The sequence below is a fragment of the Petaurus breviceps genome, unplaced genomic scaffold, assembly GCF_028583685.1.
Source record: "Petaurus breviceps papuanus isolate PSGF00001 unplaced genomic scaffold, PetGlider_PUasm1.0 90897, whole genome shotgun sequence".
Lineage (NCBI taxonomy): Eukaryota > Metazoa > Chordata > Mammalia > Diprotodontia > Petauridae > Petaurus > Petaurus breviceps.
Window position 1 is genome coordinate 2,272,957 of NW_027187374.1, and position 26,028 is coordinate 2,298,984.

General features: G+C 37.1%; 1 protein-coding gene across 2 annotated transcripts; it reads left to right on the forward strand.

Moving 5' to 3' along the window:
* Positions 1–474: 474 nt before the first annotated feature.
* Positions 475–22,194, forward strand: GET1 (guided entry of tail-anchored proteins factor 1). Of its 2 annotated transcripts, none has more exons than XM_069074852.1 (5): positions 475–711; positions 9,561–9,726; positions 10,539–10,606; positions 16,825–16,954; positions 21,390–22,194. In XM_069074852.1, the coding sequence occupies exons 1-5, from the start codon at positions 535–537 to the stop codon at positions 21,461–21,463; spliced, it is 615 nt and encodes a 204-aa protein (XP_068930953.1). In that variant the 5' UTR covers positions 475–534; the 3' UTR covers positions 21,464–22,194. The 2 variants fall into 2 exon arrangements, with proteins under 2 accessions (XP_068930953.1, XP_068930954.1); XM_069074853.1 differs by having other exon boundaries at positions 490–711; positions 16,840–16,954.
* The last annotated feature ends 3,834 nt before the right edge of the window (positions 22,195–26,028 follow it).

Genomic DNA, 26,028 nt, shown 5'->3' on the forward strand with positions numbered 1-26,028 from the left:
GGACCGGAGGAGGAAGAGGGACCGGCCCCACACCTGTCCCCGGCCCGGACCTCCAAACCACTACTCCTTCTCTGGCTTTGCTGGAAATGGGGCTTGCTGGCTCGGTCTCCACCCTCATTGGCCGAAGGCGGCCACGTGCCTTTACTTCATTTCGGGTTCTTACACTCGAATCCCAACCCCTAGGCGCCGACTCGTTTTACGTAATTATTTTCCCCTTGGCCAGGTCCTAGAGCCAGACAGAAAGCTTAAGTTTTTACTGCTTCTTTTCCCCAGGGATGACGAGGCTTGAACACTTCTTGCTATTTGAGCCTGTAGTAGAAGTAGGGGAAGGCAAATTAAAGAAAGCATAGATGAATGTTGCTTTTCCACCTTTACTTCGCCTTCCCCCAAGATATTAAAAGAACATTTGACAGCTAGATCCGCTGCGTGCTCAGCGCCGCGGAAGGAGGCGCCATAATCAGTCAGAAGCCGGGGAAGTGAGGGGCGGGGGTAAAGTGGGAATTCTCGAGCGCAGGAGTCGCTGGACCATGGAGCATGATTGCGCAGGCGCCTCTCAGCGCGGGGGATCCTGGGCAGATTTCCCTGCAGGACCCCAGAAGTCTTGAGAAGATGACTTTAGTGGAGAGAGAGGGATGCGTTTGGCTTCTCGTGCTTAGCTCTGTGTTTGTGTGTAATCTCCTTAAGCTTCTCCTCCCCTCCTTCTCTTCTGTCGTAAGTAGCTGCCCCTACCGGATCCCCAATTCCCTGGTTTCCCGGAACCGCGGTGGGGACCCGGGATCCTGAAGCTCCTTCCCTTTCCCCTCCCCACCGCCCCACGTTAGGCCGGAGTCGCCTCGAGGTTGCGGCTTCAGTCAGGCGTCGGTGACGGCCGGGACTGGCCTGGCGCCCTCCCCATCCTGGTCTCCCTAGGGGCTGGAGGCCAAAGTAAGACCGGTTTTCATTCAGATTCAGGGAGCATTTATTAAATATTTATCCTGTGCAGAAAATACCAAAACAAAAAAACCAAAACCACCCATTGTTTCCAAGGTGCTTCCTTACTGTCCAATGGAAAACGCAACTTAAATAAATTAAATGTTATTTGAGGAGTGTGGAGACAGTAACTGCCTTCTGAGAAAGTCTGACCCAGGAAGGAGGTGGCACCTTTGGTGAACTTTAGGGAAGGGAATTGGGCTGTAGGGGTGAGGCAGGAGGGGGTGGGGCACTAAAGTCGAGGTAAGGAGAAGGGAAACGGGATGCCAGATACTGGGAGCATCAAGTTGGCCGGCATCCCTGGAAATTAGCATGAACCGAGGAACTCCTTAAACCGGTTAATACCAAATTCTGGAGGGCTTTTAATACTAGGATAAGGAGTTGTATTATATCTTAGAGGCAATAAAGAATTACTGATGTTTTTCAGGACAGAGATTTCATTACACCTGTTGCCTTGAGAAGACTATTTTGGCAGTAGTGAAGGATGGATTGAAGACAAGAGAGTCAAATTAAGGACCAGTTAGGAATCTATTGCCAGAGTTCACAAAAGGAGTGAAAAGGGTCTCAATAAGAGTACTGGCAGTGTGAGTAGAGGAAAGAAGGTAGATGTGAAAAATATGGAGATAAATCAGCAAGACTTAGAATAATTGGATATTTAGAGGTGAATAAAGAGTTAAGGATGACTGTTAGAATGGTTTATGCTCTTAAAAAATAGGGAAGTTTGAAGGAGGTACATTTAAAGGGAGTGAATTTCATTTTGAACATGTTGAGTTTGAGATGACTTCTGGGACATTCAAACATTCAAATGGCAATGTTAGCACCTAACTAGTTTACAAATTTCTCTAGGCTTCATATTTCTCATCAGTCAGAAAATAAGCTCTTCTTGGGCAGGAATTGTTTTTTGTATCCCAAGCATCCAGTTCTAACGCCTTCCACTTAGGTACTAAGTAAATGGCTACTGAATTGAATCTTACTTATTAAACTTAACTATTACTTAAGTTTTAAAAATGCCTTTTGTTTTTATCAGTTATATGTCTCACCCTCATACCATTCCTTGTAACAAAGAAAATAGTCAAGTAAAACTAACTGGTCACAGGGTCTTGAAAGCATGTGCAACATCCTAAACCAGTAGTTTCCCACCTCTTTATAGAAAGGAGGACTTTTTTCCCCTCGTTTTTTTTTTTTTTGACGACCAAGGTGGGTCATTAAAATTACCCAGCATTTGATATCTTTTCAACTATATCATTGTAGAAATTGCTTATGTTCTGGTTCGACTTCATTTTGCATCAGTTCATGTAGGTCTTAGATTTCTCTGAATTCTTCATAGTTGTTGTTTCTTGCAGCATAATAAATAATATTGCATGATATTCATGAACTACAGCACCTGTTCCCCAAACTATGGATGCCTACTTGTTTAAAATTTTTTGCTTCCACAAAAAGCTGCCACAAATATTTTAATATTATATAGTATCTATCTTTTTTGAACCATTTGGGGTTTATGTTTAGTAGTAGGAACTCTGGATCAAAGGATGTGAGAAGTTGATTGATTTATAATTGCTAATTCTTTTATAGAATGACTGGACCAATCCACAGCTCCACCAATAGTGTATTAGTATGCCTTTCTGCCTCATCAGCATTGACAATTTACGTCTTTTATGATTCTTGACAATGTGCTGGGCCCCTGAATTATTTTAATTTGTATTTTTCTTATTATTAGCATTTTGAATAATCTTTCATCTACAATCAAACCTAAGCATTCATGGGGGTAAAATTTCTAGGAAGTAGCACAAAGGTAAAAAACATAAATGTTAATATGCCAAACCTATGGGAAAATAGGGGGTTAGGTTCCTGTGACCACCAAAAACTGTAATCTTTCACTAGAGTTTGTTGAAAATAGACTTTTCTGCATGTAGTTCTTCACAATAAAAAGTTTTGATAATTTATGCTTTTCCTAACATAGTAACCATGAAATGACCCATAAAATGTGGTACACAAAATGAAATTGGTAACATGCAAAACATTTTTCTTGCTAGTAATTCCCTATAATTCTGTGACTGTTTGTGCTAACATCTCAATAAAACAAAAACCAAAAAAAGCATTGATTTCAGATGATATTCACTTTTCATAACACATGAAATTTATACTCCTATAAAAACAGCAAAGAAAATTCTTGCTGAGTAATTTTTTTTTTGCTTTTTTGGAGGGCAGTTGGGGTTAAGTGACTTTCCCAAGGTCACACAGGTAGTTTTTTTTTGGCGGGGGGGGGGGAAGTTAAGTGTCTGAGCCTGGATTTGAACTCAGGTCCTCCTAATTCCAGGGCCAGTGCTCTATTCACTGCACCACCTAGCCACCCCAACAAAGAAAATTCTTAAAACTAAACCTTTTTTTTTAACCTAAATCTTACCTTCCAAAGTGTCAGTCAGATGGCAGTGTGAGGGCATTGTATTGTATAATTATACTTTCCTCCTTTTTGTGGTTACACAAAATCACAACTTGGTCCACGACAGCTGCAGACATTGTGGCACCTTTATTTTCTCACTAAACTGTATCACTGAGTCACTGACTTTGCACGATTGGACTTAGAGCCCACAGGACTTGCACTATCTTTGGGAGGCATAATTGTAACACAGAACTTGAGGCAAACAATGAAAATATGCAATGAATGCACAGGTTACTCTTTATAACAGGAAGGTGAACAGGATCAGTGCAGTGCCTAATAGGATATTAGCTGCTCCACAAACTTGTACATATCATGCCTCACAATTTTTTCTCTACTGTGCATAGCCCAAATATGCACAGTTGCCAATATGAAAATAAAAATGAGGTTACTATGAAGTCACAAGAATGCTTGAAGTCTCTTTAAGTTAAACAAGGAAATGTAGAGGACTAACTGTAGTTGTTGATAGTTTGTGATTCTTCTGAAAATTTTGTTCCTATGCTTGGCCCAGACCATGATTTGCTTGCTGTTAGTTGGAATGTAGTTACTGATTTTTGCCTGTTAGAATCCCTTGTTTCTTTCAAAGCTTACTTCAAGTGCCACCCCCTTAGGAAATATATAACTTGTATGTGTATATGTTATTACTCCCTACCCCCCAATCCCAGCATATAAGCTTACTGAAATTTGAAGATGTTTTGTCTTTTTTTTTTTTTATATACTAGTACAGGGTGGAATGTGATAGGTGATTAATAATGCATGTTGAATTTAATTGAATTTTGACCTGTTACCAAGGGGGGAAGCTAAAGTAGTTATTTTTAAGGCCCATAAGTATAAACTAGGATATAAATAAATGTCAAACAGAATCTACCTAAGCATAGGGAAAAGATTGATTTTTAAAAAAAAATTTTCAGAATTAAAAACTTTTATTAGGTTGAAACAAGCTTCAATTTTAAAATTTATTAAAAATAGCTTTAATTTACACTAAACAGGGGCATTAGAAAATTGACTAGTTTCTATAATTGGACTTTCTCATAACATGCTAAAAACTGCCTTTTTTCCCTCCTTGAACCATGTTTACTGTATTTGACTGTGGAGGTAGTCAAGTCAATAAGCATTTATTGAGGGCTTACTATATACTGGGCACTATGCTAAATTCTGGGGATATTTGTATCCCCAGTTATTTATGTATGGGAATATTTGCCCAGAAAGGCAAAACAAAAAGAACAAAACAGAACAAAACATTCCCTGCTCTCAAGGAGCTCATAAACTCATGAGAGAGACAACATGTAAACAGCTATATACAAACAAGGGATAGATGTATATCTATATAAATTGGACATAAACACAGTGAGAAGGCACTAGCATTAAAGGGTATCAGGAAGACTTCTTGTGGAAGGAAGGATTTTAATTGAGACTTGATGGAAGGCAGGGGTGAGATTGAAAAGAATTATAGGCTTGGTGGACAGCAACAATTGAGGAATAGCAAGGAGGCCAGTGTCACAGAGTATGTGAAGGGGAGTAAGGATTAAGACGACTAAGAAGGGGCCAAATTATGAAGGATTTTAAAAAATCAAACAGGATTTAATGTTTTATTCTGGAGGTAATAGGAAGCCACTGGAGTTCAGGCTTGAAGTAATAAGGGCCTGCACCACAGGCTGGTGGCAGTGTCAGAAGAGAAGGTAGAAATAACAGGAATTGGCAACAACTTGGGGAGTGAGAAAGTGAAGAGTTAAGTATAACATCAAAGGCTGGTTTTTCTCCTACCTGATTGCTATATTCATCTGGGTCATAACCACTAATTGGTCATACCTCTTAACTGGGTCTTCTCTCTTTATACTGTTTCTGTTGATGGTCTCATCAGCTCCTCTGGTTTCAGTTATCACTTCCATGATGATGATTCTCAGATTTATTTATCCAGTCCTAACCTCACTGTTGACCTCCAGACTCATATCTTCCATAACTCATAACTACCTGTTCACCATCTAAAACTGGATGTCTTGTAGACATCTTTACAACATGTCCAAAGTTGAACTTTTTTCTTTCGCCCCCAAGCCCTCCCCTTTGCTAGACTGCCCCATTACCATCATCCTCCCAGTTACTCACTCTCACAACTGTATCCAGTGCAGGGATGATAGTCTGGGAAGGAAGTGAGGGGTGGAGGGACTGGCGGTCATGGTAGCTAGGCTAAAGTTTGCAAGCCAATGGGACAGATAGATTGATAATAGATTGTGATCAGATAAGGGAATTTCAGTGTTCAGTGGGAACACTTGTGAGTGATAGTCAGGTCAGAGTTTGATAAGGCCAACTCTTATGTGTAGCTGAAGTGGGGTAGAAGAGTAGGTCAAGGGAAATAAGGAAATTGAGCAACTAGGAAATTAAAGTGGTTGAAGCAGAATCACTTTATATGTTGAAGTAAGTATATGAGGGCTAGGAGTTGAGGAAGAGAGAAAGACTGTGATCCAGGCACTGAACTCATTGAGTAAAGGATAATATCCTGGAGGTTGATAAATAAACAGGTACTAGGATCTTGATTGGATAATAAATATAGGTTGAATGAACCTCAGAGGAGAAGAGGTTACTGAGTGATGGTGAGAGAGGGAGAGCATGAAAGTTGGAGAGCAAGCAATATTGCCACTCCACCACAACTTGAGGGAGATGGGTGAGTAAAAATACAGTCAGTGCTGGAAAGGGTGACCAGGGAACCTTTCATCAATAGAGAACCAGGTCTCAGTGAGGGCAAAAAGATGAAGTACTGAGAAAGAAAAAGGTTTAAGGTGGCAGCAAGCACATCAGTTATTGAAGAGGCATTCCATAGAGCATATAGGAAAGGGTGGGCTGCTTTAGACTGAGATGTCAGGGAGGACATGGATTGAGGTAGATGGGGGATGAATTGCTGGGAAATACTATAATTTTTCTTTTTTATCTAATATTTTATATCCCCCCCCCAACTACATGTGAAAACAAAAGAAAACCAAGAGAAAGTTTTTTAAGAAGTATGCTTTAATCTGCATTCAGACTCCAGCAATTCTTTCTCTGGAGATGCATGGCATTTTTTCATTATAAGTCCTTCAGAATTATCTGGATCATTGTATTACTGAGAACAGCTAAGGCATTCACAGTGGATCACTGTACAATATTGCTGTTATTGTGTACAATGTTTTCCTAGTTGTGCTCATTTCACTTTGTATCAGCTCTTGTAAATATTTCCAGGTTTTTTGGAAAACATCTTGCCTGTCTTTTCCTATAGAAAAATAATGTTCCCTCACAATCGTATACCACAACTTGTTCAGCCATTCCCCAGTTGATGGGCATCCTCTCAATTTCTGATTCTTTGATACCACTAAAACAGCTGCTATAAATACATTTGGACATCTATGTCCTTTTCCTTTTTAAAAATTTCTTTGGGATATAGACCTAGTTGGGGTATTCTTGGGTCAAAAGGTATGCATGGTTTTATAGTCTTCTTGGAACAGTTCCAAATTACTCTCCAGAATGGTTGAATCAGTTCACAGCTCTACTAACAATACATTAGTGTATCATTTTTCTCTATCCTCTCCAACATTTGTCATTTTCCTTTTCTGCCACATTAACCACTCTGATAGGTGTGGGGTGGTACCTCAGAATTATTTTAATTTGCATTTCTCTGTTAGAGCATTCTTTCATATGACTATTAAATGACTTTTATTTCTTTGTCTGAAAACTGCCTGTTCATATCCTTTGACTATCAGTTGGGGAATGACTTGTATTTTTATAAATTTGACTCAGTTCTCTATATAGTTGAGAAATAAGGCCTTTATCAGAGACACTTGCTGTAAAAAACTTTTCACAGTTAAAATTACTGACTGTAATTTCTCTCCATTCTGTTTTTCTGTGTTTATTCTACTCTCTTTTCTTTCACCCTGTCCATCCTCAAAACTGTTTTGTTTCTGACTATTGCCTTCCCCAGTCTTACCTTCTTTCTTTCAGCACCCCCTCCCCATTGGTTCCTTCCTCTCCTTCATTCCTGCAAAGTAAGATAGACTTCTCTACCCAACTGAGCATGTATGTTATTTCTTCTTTGAGACATTTCTAGAAAGATTAAGGTTCAAGTGTTCCCCCTGCTTCCCATCTTCCCCTTCACTGTAAAAGGTCTTTGGTACTTCTTTAATGTGAAATAATTTATCCCACTCCATTTCTCTCTTTCTTCTCTCAGTGTATTTCTCTTTCTCATTCCTTAATTAAAAATTTTTTAAATAGCATCCTGTCACATTCAAGTAAGACCATGCTCGCTGTCATTTATACCCCTTTTACCTGCCCTAATAATAAGAAAGTTCTTAGGAGTTACAAGTATCATATTCCCATGTAGGAATGTAAACAGCCAAATCTTATTGAATCTCTTATGATTTCTCTTTCCTGTTTACATTTGAGGAACTGTCTGAATCTTAAGACTTTTCTTGCTGCTGTTCTCAGAGGTATTTCTGGGGATCTGTAAGTTTTCCGTTCTTTCGAGGTGGTATGATTTTAGGAGAGATGTGACCACTGCCCTGCTGGCCTGTGCTTTGGTCTGTGAGCAGCCACAAGCACTCTTTTCCACCATGGAGTTGTTACCAGTGTCCCCATTCTTCAGTGGCCACAGCATTGGTGTGCTAGTGCCCCTCCTTACCTTGGGACTGTGACCCAGACCTTTGCAAGTATTGCAAGTACAGGCAATGCAACAGAGTCCTGTGCCAGCAGAGAGACCCCTGAGATCCCCTTCTGACCAGTTGTTCGACCCGCTTTCCATCTGTATGTCAGAAGTTCTGTAATCCTTCATTGCCTTTGCTGATTCAATTGCCCCCAAGGTCTTTTGCTGTTTTGCTCGGGGTTTGGCCTGTACTGGACTGTTCTCCACTTTCACCCAGGTGCTACAGACCTTTCCTAGTGACCTAATAAGTTGTCTTGGACTAGAAAATTGTTTCATGCTATCCTTTTTTGGTTCTGCTGCACCAGAATTTGTTGTAAGGTGTTATTTAAAGTTGTTTGAAGAGGAATTTGGGAGCACTCAGGTGATTCCCTGCCTTCCTTCCATTATCTATGATAATTTTTTGAGTAGCATTCGAGAAGTTTTCAAGAAAAATCATTCAACTTTAATCCACTACTAGACACAAACCTTGAGAAGTTCGAAGATAGGAAGGTACTATATATACCAACATTTTCATAGCACCACTTTTTGTGATAGTCTATCAATTGGGGAGTGGCTGAGCAAATTGTGATATATGAATGTAATGTAATATTATTGTATTGTAAGAAATAACAAATATGAGAAATGCAGAAAAAACATGGAAATACTTGTTTGAGCCTTTGTAGGTCCATAACCAAACTTTGTGGAAAATAGAACTTGCAGAACTACTTACTGACTATAATAATGTATCCTGATTAACTATAATGACCAAACTAGAAAACAGATAATGAAACAAAGGCCTCTCTTCTTTGTGGTGAGGTGCGTGGATAAGGGAAGAACAATTGGTTACAAAGTGTAGCATATGCACTATAACTGTGAGATGCAGTTAATATGTAGGTTTTGGTCAATTGGTTTTTTGTTTTTGTTAAATGGGAAGGTCCAAGAGTAGGGGGCAGTATGGGAAAATGAACAAGATTTTTTTCAAAAGGAAAACCCTAAGGAAAATATTTCACCAATTTTCTATTCTTTATAGTTGCCAATCATAGTTCTTTATTTTTCTGCAAAGGTGTCTTAGTGGATAGAGTATCAGGCTTGGAGTCAGGAAGACTCATTTTCCCGAGTTCAAATATGGCTTTAGACACTTGCTAGATGTGTGACTTCGGGTGAGTCAGTTTCCTCATCTGTAAAATGAGCTGGAGAAGGAAATGGCAAACCACTCCAAATATATTTGCCAAGAAAGCCTTAAATGGGGTAATAAAGAGTTGGATGTTACTTGAAAATGATTGAACAGTACCACAATTTTTCTGCAGTTTGTTTGCCTTGTATGGGCTGTCTTATTTGGATTTTGAGTATATTTATATTTTCAAATTCAAAGTGTAAAAAAAAATTGCTTCTATTTATCTGATAATCACCATATGTACTATATAAAAAAATGGTTAATAAGAAGATGCTACTAATAGTGATTTTTGTTTGAATAGCACTTTAAATATTTGCTTTTTTTTTTTTTTTGGTCAGATATCCAAGCTGCTACAAAAGGATGTAGACCAAGAGTCCCAGATGAGAACAGAAATACAAACCATGAAACAAGACCTCTCAGCTATTAGCATGATGGATGAATTTGCCAGATATGCCAGACTAGAACGAAAGATTAATAAAATGACTGATAAGCTTAAAACTCATGGTACAATATCTGTTTTTTGCAACATACTTGCAGATAGTTTAAATTGATACCTTTTATGAAAATTTTTCATTTAATGTACAGTTAATGTGAAAATTTCTAGAATGATTATATTTCCTAGTTAGTCTTTTTTAGTACTAATTTTAAAATGGAAAATAATTCAACTAGAAACAGTATTTATGATTCTAATGCACTTTTGTTTGCCAAGTACTAAGAGAAATATTTCCAGAGCTTAGCTGACTTTTTACTCCAGCATAGAATCGTTCTGGATAAAATGACTTCACCCACATAGAAAGACTCATGATAGATAGTTAAGGATCTTTGTTAAACCTTCAGGAAGATGCTGAGGGTGAATTTTAACCACCAAAACAGAGATAGTATGTACAGATTTGCTTGGTTAGCATGAGGTTGAGTGAGGTGTTATGAAAAATGTCTTCTGATATTAAATGAATCTCATTTAGAGTGTATAGATTAAAAGACATTTTATAAAGTTGCATTTGATAGAAGTACACCAGACTTATTGTTAAAGAGGGAAGGGTGAGAGTAACAATTCAGAGTTTTAAAATCCTTAAATATTGGGGCGGCCAGGTGGCTCAGTGAGTAAGAGTGCCGGCCCCAGTGTCGGGAGACCTGGGATTGGTTCCGGCCTCAGATACTCACCCACACAAAAATAACTGGCCGTGTAACCTTGAGCAAGTTATTTAACCCTGATTGTTTAAGAAAAAAAATCCTTAAATATGAAATCTTTTTAAAAAAAGAAAACTTGATTTTCATCTACATAAATTGTCCTTCTCGTTTTACCTTTTTCCTTCCAGTGAAGGCACGAACAGCTCAATTAGCCAAAATTAAATGGGTCATAAACATTGTTTTCTACATATTGCAGGTAAGCATTCTTTGGTATTGCTTAATTTTGTAATCTTTGGAAACCTTAAAATATGTGCTATTATTAAATGTGTATGTGTTATTAACTGTTTATTTCTATGTACATATACATTCATAATGTGCTTCTATGTAACATTTGATATACAAACTATCCCTCACGATGGAAGGGCAAAGTGTAGCACATTATGTGAAATAGGGTTGGGGAATACCTAACAGTTAAGTGTGTCATTTGCATCTTTCTTTGCTACCATGCTGAGGATTTTTCTGTCTCATTGTCCTGAAATCTATTCTTAGGACAAACTACAGTGTAATGGAAAGAAATTTGGATCTGGCGTCTTCAATAAGTTTGAGTCCTGGCTTTTGTCATTTGTTAGCTCTCTATTTTAGGCAAGTAGTTCCATCTCAGGGCCTTCATCATTTATTGGGCTAGGATTTGTCAGTTCACTTAGATGGCAGAAATGAAAACATGGTATAGTGGAGCTCAGTCTAGACTCAGCACCTGAGTCTAAACCAGAGTTCAAGACCAACTCTGCTACTTAGTACTTTTATAAGCCATTTAGCCTGTCTTGGTCTCAGGCTTCTCACCTTGTAAAATTAAAGATTGAACTAGATGACCTCTAGGGCCTCCTCTAGCACAAAATTTTTGATCCTATCAAATAAGATAGCATCTTAGAAACAACTGACTTTGAAAGAGAGCTAGTCTGCTTGGCCTAAGGAAAGATGATGGTTGTGTTTAAAGCTATTTTGTCACCAGTGAAATGAGGATCAGATTCTACTGTAACAATTGAGGCTTAGAGACAGAGTTTCACAGAAATGCTTTAGTGACTATCCAGAATGAATTTCAGGCAGTATGACAGCTAGCATGTGGTGCTTTTAATGTATGTTATCATTTTATGTATGTTATCTCATTTGATCTTTTTTTTTTTTTAAAGCAATCGGGGTTAAGTAACTTGCTCAAGGTTACACGGCCAGTTATTTCTGGGTGTGGTACTGAGTATCTGAGCCCGGATTTGATCCAGGTCATCCCGGTATTGGAGCCGGTGTTCTTACTTGCTGAGCCACCTTGCCACGCCTAAGCAATTGGGGTTAAGTAACTTGCTCAAGGTTACACGGTCAGGTGTTTCTGGGTGGGTGCTAAGTGTCTGAGCCCGGGATTCGATCACCAGGTCATCCCGACACTGGAGCTGGTGCTCTTACTTGCTGTGCTACCTGGCTGCCCCATCTCATTTGATCTTAATAATAACCCCATAAGGTAGGTCCTAGTATTTTTCATCCTCATTTTACAGATTGAGAAAATTTAGGTACGTACAGGCTAAGTGACTTGCCCTTTGCTAGTAAGTGTCTGAGCCATACACAGCTAGTAAGTGTCTGAGACAGGATTCAAACTCAGGGCTTCCTTAACTCCGGGTCCTGAACTTTATCCTCTAGCCTAGCTGCCCAAAAGGACATAGAGAAATAGATCAAAGTAGAAATTCTACAGATTCAAATCTACAAAGAATTTCAGAAGATAGGTGAATCAGGTTTGTGCCAGGAACTGTGTTGCTGGGTGCCAGGGACACAAATACAAAAAATGAAAAAATCATTTCTGGCAACCTCAATATCAATGCAAGATGACCTGAATATCAGAAGAATCTTTGTGGTGCACATGGGGAAGTACCTTCCTTGTTCAGGAAGGCTAGTGGTCACATCAGAACTAACAGAGGCCAAGGACATTTTTGAGTAATAGTGTAACTTCCTCTGCAGATAGCTGTGATGAGTCTGTGCAGGAGGTTTTGGCGGAATGAAAATTTCACTCTTCTTCGCAAGTGCCGAGGCCACTGTATTTTCTCTCTTGGGCTAAAAGTCTTTGGGACTTCATCTGACATCTGTTCTAGATAAAGATGAAGTAGAGAGGGAAAATGGGCCATACGCCCTATAATCTATACTAGTTGTGCCAGTCTGTGACTAGACAAGTGAAAAGTCTACTGCCACTCAACTGTAACTGCTTTCTTCAGGAATACTAATGATTTCTCTATTGTGGAATGCAGTGTTCTTTTCTCGTCTTTCATCCTTGACTTCTCTGCAGCTTTTGACATTACTGTCTACCTTTTTCTAGATTGTCTCCCCTCCCTTAGCTTTTGTGACACATCTTCCCTGGTTCTCTTCCTACTTGTCTGACCATTCCTTTGCTGTATCACCATCCATATTCTACCCATTTTCTTTCTGGGGCTTTGTCCTTTCTTTGTACATATTCTCCTGGTGAGTTCATTAGCTCCCACAAGTTCAATTAGTTATATGCAGGTAACTTCCAAGTCTTTATAAACATAACCCCAATCTGTATTCTGTATTCTAGTCCTACATTACCAACTACTCACTAGATATAGCCTTTATTTACATTATGTCAAACTTAGGTTAAATATTATTTATTTACATTATGCTACCTTTTCCTCTTGGTACTTCCAGTCTCCCTTCCACCAAAAAATTCCCAACAAACCAAAAAACCCATCCCTCCTTTGAAACCACTTTTTCTTTTATGCAGCATGTCCCAAAAATCTTTGGACAGTTTAAACTTTAATAGCTTAAAATACCTTTGGGACACCCTGTATTGCGGGCACCACTAACTTTCTAGTTGCTTAGGTTCATAACCTCAATGTCATCCTTGACAATTCTTCCTCATCCTTTATATCCACTCATTTGCTATTCTTGTAGATTCTCCTTCCATGGTGTGTCTTGTTTTCATCTCCTTTTTCTCCAGTACCTCATCACCTCTCACCTGGACTATTATACTAGCTTCCTAATTGATATCCCTGCTTCCAATTTTTCCCATCAATTCTAGTCTCCATTTACTTGCTAACAAATCTTTCTAAATCATAGTTCTATTTTCACTCCTCTTCTCAAGAGTCTTCAATGGCTCACTATTATTTCTAAAAAATGTAATGTAAATTATATTGAACTTTTCATTCTGCATTTAAAACTTTTCACACTCAGGTTCCAATCTACCTTTCCAGAATTATTTCACATTTCTTCCATTTACACATTGTACATTCCAGCTACACCAATCTATTTGTTCCCTAAACATGGCACTCTGTCTCTGTGCCTTTGTGCAATCATGTTTCCCCAAAGATGAGAATTTGGAATATATTCTTTCTTCACCTCTGCCTCTTAACAAACTTAGTTTCCTTTGAAGCTTACTTATCCTCAGGTGTCACTTCTTTTTTTTTTTTTTTTAAGCAATCAGGGTTAAGTAACTTGCTCAAGGTTACACGGCCAGTTATTTCTGGGTGTGGTGCTGAGTGTCCGAGCCCGGGATTCGATCTCCAGGTCGTCCCAACACTGGAGCCGGTACTCTTACTCACTGAGCCACCTGGCCGCCCCCAGGTGTCACTTCTTACTCAAAATCTCAACTGACAGTCTTCTGGGAGTAGAGCCAAACTGACTGAGTAGAGAAGGCGCTTAGCCAAGTCCTCCAGACAACTTTAAAATAGTGCCTCAAATCATATTCTGTGGTGGCACAGCCAACAAAAGGTCAGAGTGAGACATTCTTCCAGCACAAGACAACTTGGGAGTTACAAAAGAGAGATCTAAGGCACAGGGGTAGAGGATGCCCTGGAGCCCACTTGCATGAAACACCAGTAGTGGGATTAGGTGGTGGTGACAGAAGGAGCAGTGGCTCTGGGAACTCCCAAGCCAGAGCTGGTAAGGCAACCTGGCACCTGATGAGAAGGGGACTGTGCCAGCGCTGGATGCAGGACCTATTGCTGTTTCACAGCTCCATTGCCTATACTTACTGTGCCTATTGCCTACTTTTGGGTCATAGTTCAAGGGCAGGGAAGAGCACTTTCGGTCAGTAGGGAATGGAAGCTCGGAGGGGCAGCTGTTTGGCAACTTCATTGTCTGTACCCACTTCTGAGTCATAATTCAAAGGCATGGAGGAGCTCTTTCAGTCAAAGAAGCCATCTGGAGCAGTATCACTCCTGGTCCCAAGGGATAAAAGTTTCTCAGTGGGAATGTAAGAAATTTGATCTTGGTAGTTTAGCACATTTTATGAAATCAAATTAGGCTCTTGACCATTACTTTTAGGAGATAATTATGTGAGGGGAGTTTGGGGGAGAACTATTAACTTTTTGTTTCTAAAACCAAATCAAAGAGAGTATTCTGTCTAAATTTGAGAAAAAATATAATGTTTTTTTTTTTTGTTAGAGAAAAAATCAGGAGACAAAACACAGAAAGATAACAAAAGGCTTTAGCTGTTTTGGCTCCACATCAGTTCTAGACAGTAATCCCTGCAGAGGTTAGCATGAAATGTAGCAAAATGGGAAGGTTTTCATAGAAGGCCGTATGACAGTTAACAGTAACACTGTACAGTGGTCAGTTGCATAGACTTAGCTTTCCTCAGCAATACAGTGATCCAAGATAGTTCCAAAAGATTCCTGATGGAAAATGCTATCTACATCCAGAGAAAGAACTATGGAGTCGGAATGCAGATTGAAGCATATATTTTCACTTTTTTTTGTTTTTTGATTTTTCTTTCTCATGGTTTATTCCTTTTGTTCTGATTTCTTCTTTTACAGCATGACTTATGTGGAAATAGTTTAACATGATTGCACATGTATAACTTATATTAAATTAATTGCTGTTTTAGGGAGTGGAGAGGGGACGGAGAGAGGGAGAAAAATTTGGAATTCAAAATCTTATTAAAAAAAAGAATGTTGAAGACAATTGTTATGTATAATTGGAAAAAATAAAGTACTAGAAAAAGAAAAAAAGGCCACATGAACTTTATGTGTATTTGACTTATCTTTTTATAGTCACATTAATAAGCTTACATTAATAAAACCTGTTCCTAAATCTTAAAAAAATTTTTTCTTCATTTTGAACTTAAATACAAAGAGACTAAAAAAGGACATTTCCATGTCCATAGCACAGCATATAAAGAAGATTCGATATAAAACCATAAATTTCCATTTCAAACTAGTTTTAAAACAAAACCATGTAATAAATACTACATGTTTTAAAACTTCTGCTTTTCTGTACTTCCTCTTAAATTTTCTTTTGTTCTCTCCAATGAATTTATTTTTTTCTCTCTCCCCACTCTGCCCTAGAGAAGGCTACTATTAAACACAAATATGTGTGTATGTATGTATGTGTGTATACATATATATACACACCTGAATATACATTGAATATATGTGTGTATAAAAATGTCTACGTAGAACCATACTATACATATTTCTATGTATCATTCGTTTCTCTGGAGGTAGATAGCATTTTCCTCCCTAGGAGTAGTTTATTTGAGTATGTGTAATACTCAAAATCACTTAATCATTCAAAGTTGTTCTTTGAACAGTATTGCTGTTACTGTGTACAGTTTTCTCTTGGTTCTGCTCATTTCATTCTTCATTATTTCATTCAAATCTTTCCAAATTTTTTTTAAAATCAACCAGCTTATCATTTTATATAGCACAGCAGTATTCCATCAAAATTGTATACCATAACTTGCTTAGCCATTCCCCAATTGATAGGCATCCCTCTAATTTCCAGTACTTTGCCACCACAAAGAGAACTTCTGTAAATATCTTAGAACATATAGGTTCTTTTCCTTTTTCCCTGATGACCTTGGGAAATAGATTTAATAGTGGTATTGCAGGGTCAAAAGTTACAGTTTTATAACTCTTTGGTCATAATTCCATATTGCTCTCCAAAATAGTTGGATTGATTCAGAGTTCCACCAACAATGAATTGATGTCTCAGTTTTTCCACATCCCCTCCAATATTTGTTGGACATATAATTGAACAAAATAACACCTTATAATTGTTTGATTTCATCTTCATTAGTAGTATATCCACCCTCTTAATATTTAATGCTAGTGATTTGGTTTTTTTCCCTCTTTTTAAAAATAATACTAACCAGTGGTTTATCTATCTTAGGGTTTTTTTCCTCATAAAACCAACTCCTAATTTTATTTATTAATTTATTGGTTTTCTTACACTCAATTTTCTTATTCTCATCTTTAATTTTAAGATTTCCATTTAATCGGGGATTTTAAATTTTTTCTTTTTCTAGTTTTTTAAAAATTGCCTACTTAGTTTATTGGTCTGTTCTTTATTTTATTGATAAAACATTTAGAGATGTAAATTTTCCTCTGGTTGTTGATTTTGCTACATTCCATGGGTTTTGATATGTTGCCTCATTATTGTTATCCTATAACTCTTAAATTAATAATGTATTTCACTTATCAGAATTTTTTTTCCCAGGCTTTATTGATGATCTCACTTATTTGGAAGTATTATTCTGATCCTGTGACTGTGCTACCAAGTAAATGGATAGCTCCATTAGAACGTTTAGTAGCATTTCCTACTGGAGTAGCAGGTAAGACCCTTTGGCAAACAATTGATCCTGGATAAGGAATAGAGTCATTGATCAATGGAATAGATTAGCTACACAATATACAGAAATAAATGACTATAGTAATCTAGTATTTGATAAGTCACATAATCCAAATTACTGGGGCAAGAACTCACTGTTCAACAAAATTTACTAGGAAAGCTAGGAAGCAGTCTGGGAGAAACTAGGCATAGACCAATATCTCACATTGTATACCTAGAAAAAATAAAAATGGTTACATGGTTTTAACATATGGATATATCATAAGCAAATTAGAAGAGCATGGAAAAAATTATTTGTCAGATGCATTTATAAGGGAAGAGCTGGTGACCAAATAGGAGATAGAAAAGATCATAGGTAGTAAAATGGATAATTTTGATTACCTTAAGTCAGAAAGGTTTTGTACAAAACCAGTGCAGATAAAAATTAGAAGGAAAGCAAGAAGCTGGGAAGAAATTTTATGACAATTTTCTCTAATAAAAGTCTCATTTCTCATATACATAGGTAATTAAACCAAATATAAAAATAAAATTCATTCTCCACTTGATAAATGAGTAATGGCTATGAACAGGCAGTTTTCAGATGACAAAATCAAAGCTACCATTATTCATATGAAAAACAGTGATATAAATCATTAATAATTAGAGAATCACTAATAATTGGAGAAATGCAAATTGAAATAACTCTAAGAGGTACCACTAATATGACTAATATAACACTAATATGGCTAATATGACATTCAAGGAAAATGAAAAATGCTGGAGGGGATATGGGAAAATATGTGCACTAAAGTACTTTTTTTTTTTTTTTGCTTTTTGGAGGGCAGTTGGGTTTAAGTAAATTGCCCAAGGTCACCCGGCTAGGTTTTTTGTTTGTGTGTGTTAAGTGTCTGAGTCCGGATCTGAACTCAGGTCCTCCTGATTCCAGGGTCAGCACTCAACTCATTGCACCACCTAGCCGCCCCACACTAAAGTACTTTTTGTGTCACTGTGAACTAGTTAACCATTCTGGAAAGTAATTTGGAACTGTGTCCAAAAGATATTAAACTTATGCATACTGTTTAACTCAGTAATACCATTAATAGGTCTGTACCCTAAAGGAAAAGGACCCATATATACAAAAATATATATAGCAACTTTTTTTGTGGTGACAAGAAATTGGAAATGAAGGAATACTTATCAATTGGTGAATGACTGAACAAGTTGCAATATATGTGAATACTACTTTGCTGTTGGAAGTGTTGAAAGGGATAGTTTAAGAAAAACCTAGGAAGACTTACATGAACTGAAACAAAGTGAAGTAAACAAAACCAGGAGGAGAACATTCTACTTACTTTAACAGCAATGTTATATCAACAATTAACTGTGAAAGACTTAGCTACTCTGATCAATACAAGGAATGACCTCTGACAATCCCAAATGAACTCAGTGCAGATTGAAGCATATTTTTTTTCACTTTGCTTATTTTTCTTACTTTTCCCCCCATTCTAAACATGGCTAATATGGAAATATGTTTTTCATGACCTCATATGTATAATGGATATTGTGTTTCTTGCCTTCTCAATGAGTGCAGGAAGAAGGGAGAGAATTAGGAACAGAAAACAAAAAATATTTCAAAAAATAGATCTTTTGGTGAAAATTAATGTATATACACACTAGTGTGGGTAGTATGAAACTTAATAAATGTGTATAAAAAAAGAGGAACTTGACCCAAATACTTTTATAGCTAGAAACAAAAATTCCTTTTAGGGAAATAATTATTGAAGTCCATGATATTTTTCTCTAATTCAGCCCCACCTCGTGAGGGTTGTGAGGGAGATATCTTGTAAGTAATATGTATAGTCCATCAAATTCTCAAATAGCCATCTGTAAAGCCAAGCACTAGCAGCTTTCCAGAGGACTGCTGCTATGAATAGCTCTAGGGTTCTGATCACATAGTATACCAAAGTACAACATAACAACTTATCACTAAAGTTTTCACCAAAAGTGATTACATAGCTTTAAACAAAAGATATCATTTAGTAAGTCTTTAACTCAATCATCCTTAAGGAGAAAGCCTCCTTAAGGGACACAAAGTACAAAGGTCAAAGTTCTCTACCTTTAGGTCACATTGAATCATGATCTTCTCAGTCAGCACTAAGTACCCAAGGAGAGGTCTTTTCATTTTGACTTGAGGCTGGTTCTCAGATTCCATGGTCCCAGCTTTTTCCTGAATTTGCCCAACTGTCACCTGGATTCAAAGGTAGGCAGCTCTCAGCTCCTTATCCAGCTCCTCCTCCAGTTCCCATTCCATATTGAAATTCACAGTGTCCAGTCCATCTCAAGTCCATCGCTGTTTCTGTGAAAACAAAGCTTAACAGAGCCAAAACAACATTTATACACATTGGCAGCACTATCATCAATTAACTGTCTGCCTGTGAAATCACCAGCAAGGTCTGAGAACTCAACAGAAATTGTCAGTGTAGTCCCAGGACCTCTGAACCCCTCCTCCAGGACTTCTGTAAACAACAAGAAAATCCTCTTTCAGGGCTTCCAGTAAGGTCCCAGGGCTTCTGTACAAAGTATTACAAACACAAATCAACACAGACAGAATGGAAAAACAGTGCCAGGATACCATTGTTTTCTCCTTTACAACTCTCCCATGACAAGAGTTCCCATCTCAGTTCTGCTTTTTTCCCAGCTTGGGCTTCTCCTTATATATGGTCATTAGCTCCTCCCTGTTCCACTCCTTCCTGTTGCATCAGCAAGTTTCTTGAACTGTGGGTTTCACAAGTTCTGTTTTTTAACAAAAACTTAAAATAATCATGGGCAAGGCTCAAAAGTAACTTGAACTGAAACAAGGTGCTAAATAATTAAATAGCTGAAACAAGGTGCTAAGTACTTTGCTTGCCATTATGCCATCTCTAAATATACACATCTCATTTTGCATCTTGAACCTATTACCTCTCAGGAAGCATGTAGCATTCTTCATCATTAGTCCTCTGGAATCACAATTGGTTATTGCATTAATAGTTCTTAAGTCTCTCTAAATTGTTTGATTTTACAGTATTGTTGTTATTGTATAAATTATCCTATAGGTTTTGCTTGCTTCACTCTGCATCATTTCATAAATTCACCCATTTCTCTGAAATTTTCCATTTTATAATTTCTTATGACACAATAGTATTCCTTACATTCATATGTGATAATTTGTATAGTCATTCCCCAGTTGTTAGTTTTTTGTTCTTTGCTACTACACAGAAGAGCCACTATAAAAATTTTCTTGCATATAGGGTATTTTCCTCTTTTTTCGATCTCTTTGGCATATAGGCCTAGTCAAGATATTATTGGGTCAACTTTGGAGGCATAGTTGCAAATTGCTTTCTAGAATGACTGCATTGATTTGTAGTGCAACAGTGCATTAATGTACCATTTTTCTCACAGCCAACATTTGCTATTTTCCATTTTTTGGTCGATCTTACTAATCTGGTGGTCATGAGGTTGCTTTAATTTGTAATTATTTAATTGTCATTGCTTTGGAGCATTTTTTTTATGGTTGTGGGTAGCTTGGTTTTCTTCCTTTAAAAACTTCTTTTCATATCCTTTGACCATTTAGTAGTTGATTCGAGAATGGCTCCTATTAGACATTTGAATCAATACCTTATATGTATTAGAAATGAGACTTCTTTTAGAGAAACTTGATGTAAAGATTTTTTTCCCATTTAACTGTTTCCTTTCTGTTCTTAATTATTGATTTGCATTCATGCAAAACCCAGTTATTTTAACTGAAGCTTTTCCTGAACAGTCCAGAATAACGTAACACTTTTGGGTGATAATTGTATTTCAGAGATGTGACACATAGCTACACATAAACGTACATACACACGTGTGTGTGTGTGTGTGTGTGTGTATCTCCATTCCAAACTGTAAATAAATGAATACACCCACACATATGGTCCAGGCTGGGGAAGGGAACTTTTCCATAAGGAAATTTCCTTTACAAATGAAGATAGTCAAATAAATGTTCTGCAGCCTGTAGTTTTAGGTTTTTGCTTAGATCACTGAGAAATTAAGTGACTTACCCAGAGTTGTGAAGATATTAATAGTATTGGCAGAGATAAGTCTTGGACCCAGTTATTCTCTGTCACTTATCCATTATTCTATATTGCTTTTTATTGTTGTTTTGATCTCTCAAGTGTAAATGCACAGAGGACTTTAACATTAAAAAAGTGCTGAAGCAAGTTGTAAAGGATATCTTTTACTATATTTATTTAGGAATATAGACCTTTGCTAGTATGAAAATGAATGATTTGAGAATACTAAAATAGAAATTTATTCTTTCCATGAAAAATTTGGTTTATTCCAAATTAGTTATAAATCCAGTAGTCATATGTCCAAAATTGTCAGCATATTATATGTAGATTTTTTAAATCGTTTTTCAGGTGGTGTTGGAATTACTTGTTGGCTTGTCGTCTGCAATAAAGTTGTGGCTATCATGCTTCACCCTTTTAGCTGAAAAGAAAAATGAATGAACGCCAGGATTTTAATTACTTTTCCACTATCACAATTAAAAATCTGGTTTAAAGGTTTTTCTTTTAAAGCATACCTTTTTCTGGAATGTAGGTATACCAAGGCTAAGAAAGAATTGTTTGTAATTGTTAAAATTGAAGTATAATAATTTTGTTCTGAATATATGTACACACCAGTAAGTCCAACACTAATTTTTTTCTTTAATAATAGTGTCATTTATGAGACATTTAATTCAATTTCGAAGTGATTTTTTTTTTCACTACTGTTAGAAAACCAGGTGGTTTTAAATCACCATAAAAACACTATAAAGTGTTATTTTAGATTCTAATTTGCTAAGGGAAATAACTCTTAATAACACCAGTACTAAAACATCACATTTATTCTTTTAGTCTGGTCCTACAAAATATATTCATTAATACTGAAAGCATTCTTATTCTTGGTAAAACTCCACTTTCTGTTGTGATAGTTGTTGGTGTTAAATATTTGCTTATCTGTCTTTTCTCTAAGGGGTAAACAGTATAGATTAACTATAAGTATAGCTTATTGTTAAAAACGGTTGGAATTTCGTTATTTTTATAAATGTTTGCTATATGTTGTTTTGTGCATGAACTGCTTTTGTATGTGAAACTTTTATGAAATTTATCTTAATATTTAGACTGAATTTAATATTTATGCTCATGAAATGGCCTTATTCTATTAATAAAAAAAGTTAATTAAGATCTGATTAAATTATTAAACCAGATTCCATTTGGACTTTGTCTATAAAATAACATTGTGTTAAACCTGTATTATTGGCTTATTAGTAATCAAAAAGCTTTTTTCAAAGGTTTGTAGTAGTTTTTACTTAGCCAACATTTGTTCATTATGCTACGTCACTGTAGTATAGCTCTTCTTTATGTGGAGTTGTATCATTCACAGAGTACTTTTCTTACAACAACCCTATGATATACAAAGATTAAGACTTAGAGAGGTTAATGCTTGTATTCAAATGTTGCAGTTGGGACGTGAACCCAGATGATCTGAACATAAAGCTCATTGTACAGTACTAGATTGCTCTTAGTTTTAGATTGGGAATCAACAAGCTTTTCTTAAGTGATTACCATGAGTCAGGAACTGTGTTGAGTGCTGAGGATACAAGGGAAAGCAGAAACAGCCCCTGCATTCAAGGCTCTCATATTCATATGGAAGAGACAACTCCATACTCATATGGAAGAGACAACATGAAACTTAGTAGGTATGTACAAGATATGTAACAAGTAGATGGAAGGTAATTTGAGAGGGGAAGACACTGACAGCTGAGGCAACAAGAAAAGGCGTCCTGTAGAAGGTAGGATTTAAACTGAGTCTTGATAGAAGCCAGGAAAGATAAGAGAAGGAAGTGAAGGTACAGGCCATTCTAGGCATGAGGGACAGGCAGTGCAAAGGCATGAAGATGGAAGATAGAATATCATGTTCCAGGAACTACAAGTAGCCTAGTACAGGTAGATTGTAGAGTTTTTGAGGGTTAGAATAAGGTATAAGAAGACCAGCAAGGTAGGGAGGAGCTTTAAATGCCTAATGGAGTTTATTATCTTTGATCCTAGATAGGGAAAGTGATGGGGAGCAGTTCCATGACACGGTCAGACCTGAGCTTTAGAAAAAATCCACTGTGGTATTCAAATGGAGGATAGATTGAAATGGAAAGAGACTTGAAGCAGGAAGACCAATTAGAAGGTTGTTGGAGTGGTCTAGTTGAGTGCTGGTGAAGGCCTAAAATATGATTGTAGCTTTATGAGTGGAAAGAAGAAGACGTATAGGAGAGATGTGAAGGTAGAAACAATATTTGGCAATGGATTGGATACATGAGGTTAGTAAAAGCAAGGAGTCAAGGATGATATTGAGATTGTAAGCATGAGTGATTGGGAGGATTACTATGCCCCATAAAGTATAAGGAAGGTGAGAGGATTTGGGGGAAAAGACAATGAATGAGTTCTTTGTTTTGTATGTATTGAGTTTGAGATGTCTATGACATATCCACTTTGAGATATATCCAAAAGGAAGTGGGTGCATTGTTTACTCCTCAGTATTAACTTTTCAAATTAACTTATCAAATGTTACTTTAACTATCAGTTCATGAACTTCTCATAGTCAAAATAGCAGATTGTAACAGGATATAAGAGACCTCTAGTATTAGGTCAAAACGTTTTTATCCATGCAAGAACATGATTGGAAGTTGAGACCTGCTGCCAGCCCCCATCCTAAGTAAATATAAACATTTTTTATGTGTGTAAATTGAGAAAAAAGAAATTGTTGGATTTTTCTTAAATTAAAAGATTTAAGAGAATTTAAATCTGGACCAGAACTCAGGAGAGAGACTACGGCTAAATATTTAGATTTGGGAATCATCTGCATAGAGATTTGAAACCATGGCAGCTGATGAGATCACCAAGTAAAACACTTTGGAGAGAGAAGGGAAGGACCAACATAGTTGGGGGAAGAGATAATACCGGCTAATGGGCATGACATGAGAAAAGAAATGGCAGAGGTAACTGAGAAGCAGCAGTTAGAAGAACCGGGAGAGAGCAGTTTTACATAAACTTAGAAGTCTAAGAATCTGGAAGAAAGTAATAGTGTCACGTGTTGAGGAGAAGTCAAGGAGGCTCAGTATTGAGAAAAGTCCATTAGTTGTACCTCACTATATTATTGCCTTATTGTGAGTTTTCCTTCCTCAGGTAACAGATCCAACCAGCCTTTAACTCAAGTATTTACTTAAGAGGATGCATGATTTTATTTCTCTGTATGTTTCTTCCAGTGATGCTTATTGCAACCCATCCTATGTGACTCTTGTCCTTGTTTTCTCAGGCGCTTGTCACTGAGAACCCATCCAGTGTGCTGGAAGCCTTTCTGGCTTTCTCTTGATATTATGAGGAGACCAGGGATGTGTTTTGACTGTCTTCTTTCATCCTTCTTCCTTACCATGATTTTCCCAGATTATTATATATTTTCCTGATGATATGTTTTACTTCTCTTCTTCAAATATCCTCATTATATATATGTTGCATCAGATCTCCATCACAGTGGCAATTATATTAGATGATAAAGATCTCTTGTGATGCTTATAATCAGAGGATTGTTGAACAGGGTTGTTTGTGTTGTTCTGTTTTTCAAAAGGTTTTGATATGTGGAAGGGAGATGCCTTTTCTGAAGACAGTCTTTTTGGTTTTCTTTTTTTCTATCAAATCAAGTGCTTCATAATCAACAAACAAGCACAATGGAATCTTATGTTCTCTACATTTCTCAGTTAATTGCAAACTGGTAAAGATCATAAATAGCATTTTTATTGATTTTTAAAGTTTGGAAATCACGAATTATCTCATTTGATCATAATACCTTGCAAGGTAGATGCTATTATTATCTTTATTTTGCAGGCAAGGAGACTAAGTCCAAGAGACTTTAAGTGATTTTTTCAGTCATATACAAGTATATGTCAGAAGAGGGAATTTGAACTCAGATTTTCTGTCTTGCAAATCTAGTACTCTACTACTATGCCACCTAGCTTTCATAAAGATTTGATCCATTGTAAAACATTTGCGAAAGCCTACTTGTTCCATATTAATATGCCCTCATTAAAGATCTATTTGTACACTTGTTCCAATCTTTCTGTTTTTCCATTTTTATGTCTACTCCATAAACATATCTGGGGTTGTGATGTCCAAATTTGGCTACTCTTCCATTATTGATGGTGAGAGTTTATTAAAAAAAGTCTTTGTCATTCTTTTTTTTTTTTTTTTTTGGTTTTGAAACTAGTGAAGTTTATTTTTAAAAAATTTTTTCTCTTTTTATTTTTTAGTTTACATCATTTCCACAAGATTTTTTTTTTTTTGCCTTTTGGAGGGCAGTTAGGGTTAAGTAACTTGCCCAAGGTTACACGGCTAGTTTTTTTGTGTGGGTGTTAAGTGTCTAAGGCCGGAACCAAACTCCGGTCCTCCTGACGCCAGGGCCGGCACTTTACTCACGGCGCCACTTAGCTGCCCCCTTTCCACAAGATTTTGAGTTACAAATTTTCTCCCCATTTTTCCCTACCCACCACCCCAAAACAGCAATCCCACTGAATATTCCCTCCCCCAATCTGCTCTCTCCCATATCTTCCCCCATTCCCCCTCTGATTTTCCAGTAGGGCATGATGGATCTCCATGCCCCAGTGCCTGTATATCTCATTTCCCAGTTACAAAAGTCTTTGCCATTCTTTTCCATTTTTCTTGGCTTGTCCTTATATTTTCATCCTTAAATGTCCTCAATATATTTTGCTTGTTGGGTCTCTTGCCAAATTCACTTTATTTATTATTTTTTTTTAAAGCAATCGGGGTTAAGTAACTTGCTCAAGGTTACACGGCCAGTTATTTCTGGGTGTGGTGCTGAGTACCTGAGCCCGGATTTGATCCAGGTCATCCCGACACTGGAGCCAGTGCTCTTTCTCGCTGAGCCACCTGGCCGCCCCTAAGCCAAATTCACTTTAAACTGGATTTATCCTTCATTGCTTCTCCTTTTAGGAATCAGTACTGCTTTTAATCA